Source organism: Epinephelus moara, chromosome 22, assembly GCF_006386435.1.
Source record: "Epinephelus moara isolate mb chromosome 22, YSFRI_EMoa_1.0, whole genome shotgun sequence".
Lineage (NCBI taxonomy): Eukaryota > Metazoa > Chordata > Actinopteri > Perciformes > Serranidae > Epinephelus > Epinephelus moara.
In genome coordinates this window covers 1,182,431-1,189,848 of record NC_065527.1, presented here as the reverse complement: position 1 = coordinate 1,189,848, position 7,418 = coordinate 1,182,431, and the positions used below count along the sequence as shown (strand labels likewise).

Below are 7,418 nucleotides of genomic sequence, written 5' to 3'. Positions count from 1 at the left end.
TGTCTCTGTATCCTCAGAGTCCAGAGGTCAGGTCACAGTGACTCAGCCTGGAGCAGTGAGCTCTGCTCTGGGAGGATCCGTCACCATCAGCTGTAGGACCAGTCAGCAGGTTTATGGTGGGAGCGTTTTACACTGGTACCAACAGAGAGATGGAGAAACTCCTAAACTGCTCATTTACCTAACTAGCAGTCGAGCATCAGGGACTCCAGGTCGTTTTTCAGGCAGTGGATCAAACTCTGCCTTCACTCTGACCATCAGTGGAGTTCAGGCTGAAGATGCAGCAGTTTACTACTGTCAGAGTGTACATGAGATCAACAGTCAGTATGTGTTCACACAGTGAAAAAGCGTCGTACAAAAACCTCCCTCAGTCAGACTGAACAGAAACTGAAGTGACTGCTACAGCTGGAAGCTACTGCAGAGACTGATACACTTCACTGAGGACACACACACACACACACACACATCTGTGCCATCATCTAATTTACACTATGAAAAAATATCTGTTCATGTCGATGACATCATATTATGAATCCCAAATTCTCATCCCGTCTCTCAGTTGTCAGTCAGATCAGAAGGTAGTGCAGATTCTCAATTACATTTTTAAGCAGGTGTTTGACAGTGTTTCAAGTCACGTCCTGAAGGTTATAAATACAAGTCTTCAAACCCACACTAAAGACACACAACCTAAATGGAAATGCCCTGACCAGCTGCAGGTCGACAGCCATCCGTCCATTCATCAGTAAGATACTTGAAACATTTTTGCAAATAAATTCCTTTGTTAAAGAGAATAGTATCCTGGAGGACTTTCATCAGGCTTCTGGACACACCACAGCACCAAAACTGCTCTTACTCACATAATCAGCCACCACAGACCAAATTCTGATTAAGGTCTCAGTTCTCGTCAGCATTTGATACGGCTGACCATGACTCTTAATCAGTCTTGAAAAGATGGTTGGTCTTTTAGACTGTGTGTTAAACTGGTTCAAAAGTTTTACGTCAGTCTTGGAGATCATGTGTCTGAGAAACATGACCTCTGTTTTGGATCCATTTTTATTCTCACTGTACATGCTGCCACTTGGTGACATCATTAGAGAATACAATATCTGTTTCCACATTTACTCAGATGACACGACATCTCTGCTGAGCCAAATGATGCTGCAGCCATCAACTCCATCACTACCTGTCTTTTGGCAATAAATACATGGATGAGCAATCATTTCTTAAAGTTAAATGAAGTCAAAACTGAACAAAAAAGAGAAATGCTGCTTAATAATCTGGGGATTTTAACCCCTGGATAAAATCTAAAGTGACAAATCTTGGTGTGATCCTTGATTCACATCTGAGCTTCAAGTCCCACGTTAACAAGGTGACAACAGCATCATTTTTCCACCTCAGAGGCATCGCTAAGGTATGGCCATTTCTAAATGAAAAAGATGCTGAGAAATTGATTCATGGCTTATCTCAAGCCGACTCGACTACTGTAACGCACTTTTTACTGGCCTCCCAAAAAACACCACTGAGAGACTTCAGCTCACTGAAAACTCTGTAGCTCAGCTATGAACCAGAACCATGAGGAGAGAGCACATCAGGCCAGTCTGAGCTTTTATTTAACCTTTATTTAACCAGGCAAGTCATTAAGAACAAATTCTTATTTACAATGGCAGCCTGGCAAGAGCCTCTTGAGGAGAAGGGGACAGGGATTAGAGGGGTATCAAAAGATAAAAGAAACAGCAACACATACAACGTGCACCACATAAGGGACAAATAGCATAAAGTGGCTAACAGAGAGCAGCATCACGCAGCACAGCAACAGCAAAAATAGCGCACACATGCAGCAGAACGGACAATGCAACATCAGCAAAAAACAAAACAAGCAATGCAACAAACAACAACAAACATACAAACCGACAACAACAAATAGCAAGACAGACTGGCAGAGCAATAACTCTCTATCGACGAACTACTAACGCTCTCTGCTGTTTCCTCCTCCTTCTTCCTTCCTTCCGCTGTCTTCGTTGGTTCATTTATACACGCGAAACGCGTTCTCTGGCTGGCTGGTTTGTCCGCTCGGTCTGCCGTATGGCAGCGCAAGATGGCGACCTCTCTAAAGCAAGGCCCTTGATATATATATATATATAAAAGCATAATTATATGTCAAAGCATAATTATATCCAAACAAATTTTATTTTATAGCGATTATACATTTATATAAACATATTAATGGGTAGAATATTCAGATTCAGATTCAGATTTGACAATAAACCATGCCAAATATTACACACTGGCCCTTTAAATCAGATCTGTTTGCACATACATGTATATGTAGGAACTGCATGTCTAAACTTTCATGTGTCTTTTAATGGCAGGTACCACATGTATCCAAGACAAATTCCTTTGGGACAGTAAAGTCTATCTTTTCTTATCTTGGTTTTCATGATGTTTTTCATGATGCTACATACAAATCATCAGATAATTATGTCACTGGAAGAAGTGAGTTGTTTGTGTTAAGGAATGCTATTCCAGCAAGGCTAGATTAACCTGTGGGGTCCCGCAGGGCTCCATTCTTGCGCCATTATTTTTCCTCATCTATATAAATGATTTATCTAATGTCTCAAATATCCTTTTCCTGATAATGTTTGCAGATGACACAACCCCTGGTCTCTCCAATTTAAATTTTGATTAATTGATGAAGGAAGCTGATGCTGGTTTAAAATCTAAATTAATTATTTTCAGTGGCAAAAAAAACCCTACTCTAAAGATTTATTGAAAATTATAATTTAGTTTTTTCAGAGTCCTCAATTGTTCAGTACAAAATTTTGGGGCATTTTTCTTGATGAGAGTTTTAATTGAAGAGAACAAAACGACTGGGTTAGTACAAAAAAAATCCATAGATCTGTTGGTGTAACATTAAGGGTTGGTCATAATGTTTTCACAAACTGTCTCCTAACTCTTTATTATAGTCTGATTTATCCCTATCTCTCATATTGTAATATAGTTTGGGCAAGTGCCTTTTCAACTACTCTACATACAATCATTTGCATCTAATAGTCGGCAGGATATAGTTAATGGAACAGATTAAACTTTGTACAGATTTAAAAATGTGAATATTTATATGAATATAACATTTATGTGGATTCCAACTCACAGAGGAGTTAAGGGCGATGAAACTGCTGATTCATAAGCAAACAGGCTCTGAAACATGAAGAGATTATGGACATATCACTTTGTAAAGCGAAAGCAAAATGAATTATCAAAAGAAACATCATTAAAAAGTGGCAGCACATTTGGGACACTAGAAACACAGGACGACACCTGTACGCAATGCAACAAGAAGTAGACGCAGTGACTACAGCTTAAAGATGCACTAAAGAAGAGACGTTTTAACAAGGTGAAGAGTTGGACTTAACAAATCATTACACTTGATAAACAAACGTCCATCTGGATCATGAGAGCACTGTAAAGCAGAGGAATCAGTGGAACATGTAGTTTTACATTCCAAAAATACTCTTGAGAACATGGAAAATTAAAGAGAGAAATCAGGAAGCTGAGAGAGAAAAATTCAGTTTAAAAATGTATTTGACATCAGTGTAGGAAAACTGTTCCAATATCTGAAAGAAACTGAACTGATTAATTTTTGTTATATTTATTTTTATTTTCATATTTTATTTTTTATCTTTCATTTAATTTATTTTTGTTATTTTAATTTTATTTCCATTCTATTTATTTTCAAATTCTATTTTTATTTTCATAATATCTATTTTTTATTTTATTTAGTTATTTATTTTATTATTTTTATTTTCATGTTACCTTTTTTATTATATATATGTATATATATATATATATATATATATATATATACATATATATGTATGTGTGTGTGTGTGTGTGTGTGTGTGTGTGTGCCACCTGCCATAAAACCCAAAAGAAGAAGAGGAAGAGGATTATTTTTATTTCATTTATTTATTCAATTTGTATTTAATATTTAATACTTGATTTATTTTAGAAATTTATTTATTACTTTATTATTTTATTTTTGTCTCATTTATCTATTATAATAATAATAATTAGAGAAAGAAGAAGAAAGCCATGCTCCGGTTTTATTTTGAAGGTCTGCCCCGGAAGAACTTCTCCTATCTGGGACTAACTGTCAGAACAAGATGGCGGCCCACTGAAGAGGTCGATTCTGTAGCGACGTTCTGTCCCTTTACAAAATGTAACTGACTCACAGCTGAAGGAAACTAACATTTGCTCTGTGTGTCGTGTTTGAGTTTCACCTGCTCTGAGTGTTTGTCCTCTCTGTCATCGCCCCGGAAGTATACAAACCGAGAGAGAAATTAGCTTAGCATGCTAGCCTGAAACGAGCAGCCCCTTGTCAGTCAGAGAACAAACATTAAGGGAGGCTTATTTGGACAGGAAGTTGTGTGAACATGTCTAAAGTCCAGCTGCTGAGAGTTTTTGTCGCCCAGAGACTGAGAGCAGCAGCTGAGGAGATCTGCGGGCTGTTTGAGAGGACATTATCAGAGTATGAGGAGGAGGTGGGGAGGCTGCTGCAGGACTCTGACAGGACTCTGATCCACAGACACACCACAGGTGAGGAGACAGGTTTATGTTTATTGCTACTGCTGCCAACAGGACGTGACGTTTGTTCTTATAACCAGGAACCACCCTCCTTTTCACGAGTTCCTTTTCTTGTTATAACTCCATGTTTTTCATGCTACTGTGACATACTAACGTATAATACAATAAAATGATTGTACATCAGGGGTGGGAATCACCAGAGGACCCGTGGTGCGATATTATCACGATACTAAAATAACAAAATATAATATTACTGTGATTTTTAACATGTTTTGAGATGCTGAGTATTGCAATGTTATTTTTTACTGCCTTTCAACTGCAAATTCTGGCGCCAAAGGAAAACTTTATTAACAGAGGTTAATTTAATAAGTTATAAATCTATTCATCTAATTTCAGTCATTTTATAGCAGCAAAATCTTATCTATTATACTGAAATAAATAAATATACAAATAAATGAATGTAGACATACAGCCCTGATATTTAATTAAAATAATTGTTGATGAAAATTCCAAACATTTTAGTCAACGGAAATTTTGTATTTTCGTTGAAATTTTTGTCCATAAAGATTCAAAACATTTTTGGTGACGAAAGTCTTGTTGTTTTCTCAATGTTTTGAATAATTTGATTTGTGCCTTTATTAATTTAAAATCTTTATTTAGTTTCCATTTTGAGTTTAGAGCTGTGCTTTATGGAGCATCCCTGTATGATATCCACAAAACAATATGTGCAACAATCTGTTTCCTGTTTGCTGCAGAGGTCCAGCAGCAGCTGTTGGTGGTTAAAGAAGAGGTTCCCCCTGAGCAGCAGGAGTGGAGCTCCAGTGTGGACCAGGAGGACCCAGAGCCCCCACACATTAAAGAGGAAGAGGAGGAACTGTGGAGCAGTCAGGAGGGAGAGCAGCTTCAAGGGCTGGAGGAGGCTGATATCACCAAGTTCACATTCACTCCTGTCCCTGTGAAGAGTGAAGATGATGAAGAGACACCTCAGTCTGAGGGACACCACTGTGGAGGACCAGGACGAGGACCAGGACCAGACAGGAACTCACATCCAGATCCACATTTACAACCTGATACCATGATGACTTCACTCTCCTGTGAGACTGAGGATAGTAACGATGGTTTGAACCAGAGGAGGGAGCCTCAGTCAGGTTTCAACACTCTGAAAAACACTGTCAGTGATGTGGGATGTAACACGGTTAAAAAATCTTTTAGCTGCTCAGAGTGTGGGAGAAGATTCAGCAGCAAGGACCATCTGCAGATTCACACGAAACGTCACACGAGAGAAAAGACGTTCACCTGCTCGTTTTGTGGTAAAATTTTTACAAAGAGCTCAAATTTGACGACACACCTGAGAGTTCACACGGGAGAGAAGCCGTTCACCTGCACAGTTTGTAACACGAGTTTCAGCCTGCGGTGCACGCTGGTGAATCACATGAGAGTGCACACTGGGGAGAAACCGTTCAGCTGCTCCGTGTGTAGTAAAAGATTTTCAAAAAAGGCCAATCTGACGACACACATGGCGCTCCACACCGAGGAGAAACCGTTTCAATGCAATGTCTGTGGCAAGAGATTCACGTGGCATTCGCAGGTTAAAAACCACAAGTGTGTCGTAGACTGCAGCAGGTGAAGGTGAAGAGCCGCCGACTGAACGAAAAGCAAACAGTCGCATCATGATAGTGTCGTTCAGGAGGAACTCATCGGGAGCTGGTTCTCCGCCACAAGGTGTTCACGCATCTGCACCACTGGGAGACGTGGCTAAAGGCATTATGTTTTCGGGATGTTTATCACATTCTCATAGACATGATGGATTAAAAAACACCCCTAAGGAATTTCTTCTAATTTGGCACAAACGTCCAAGTGGATGTTGGGGCCATATATGAGGAAATTCCCTTCAGGCCCTTTTGAGATATTGCGGGAAGAATGAGACATTACCTCATGACACTTTCTACGTCACTACAACATGACACTTTTGGCACAAACGTCCACTTGGACATAAGAATGAACTGATTAGAATTTGGTGATCAAAGGTCACCGTGAAGCTCTGAAAATGTCATCAAATATTTGTCTTTGTGCAAACTGGTTGGTTAAATCAGTAAAAAGCAGCGAGTGTTTCCCAAACTGAGAGGACTGAATAAAGAGCTGCTTCATTCACTCCATATATGTTTCTGTTTTCCTCTGATCACACCATAGTGTGCCACAACATGAAGGACATTTGAACACGTCATTTAATGACATGTGAGCAGCAGATTCACTGAGGACGGCCCAGCTTCAGAAAACAACTCAGAGACAGTTCGTTATTTATGAAGGGGCAGGGAATTATGTTGTTTTTATTTTTTATATACAACTGTAAATGTCTTCCTTTAATATTTATTTTACTGCAGATTTTTAAAGAAAACATGGAAGGCATGTTTTCTTTAAAAAATATATTATTGTAACTTCCATTTATCACAGTCAGAAATGGTACATACAGAAATTATCATTGGATTTTCAAATTTCCGACGGTCCTTGGACACATCATGTGGACGAAGCTTCATTCAGAAAGAAACTAAACAATTAAATCTGAGCATGCAATTGTGATATTTTATCAAAACCATTTAATTCTACAGCGCATTTCAAATGTGCCCCAAAATAAACTGAGGCTTTTTTCATCTTCAACTTTTAACTTTTAAACATCAAAGGGTGAGTTTTAAAAATCTAAGAACTCATTTATGGTGGAGGGAGGGTCATGGATTTCCCCCAGTCACTCAGGGAGGGTCACACCACAGCCACCCTCCTCTGATAACTACAGATCGGTCCCTTATTTGGGCCTTGTGTCTGTAATCTGGACTTTTATTTTGAAG

At 38.9% G+C, this 7,418-nt stretch overlaps 1 protein-coding gene and 1 gene segment (V, D, J or C); both read left to right on the top strand.

The window, feature by feature from the left end:
* The window catches only part of LOC126384481 (Ig kappa chain V region 3381-like), a 20,301-nt gene that overhangs the window by 10,038 nt on the left and 2,845 nt on the right, over positions 1-7,418 (top strand). Inside the window, 1 exon segment of the V gene segment in view lies at positions 18-209. Coding sequence covers positions 18-209 — 192 coding nt within the window.
* LOC126384396 (oocyte zinc finger protein XlCOF6-like) overlaps positions 4,418-7,418 on the top strand; it is a 164,070-nt gene continuing 161,069 nt past the window's right edge. The window contains exon 1 of the mRNA XM_050035451.1: positions 4,418-4,590. Coding sequence (XP_049891408.1) covers positions 4,428-4,590 — 163 coding nt within the window. The 5' untranslated portion in view covers positions 4,418-4,427. The remainder of the gene's footprint in view (positions 4,591-7,418) is intronic.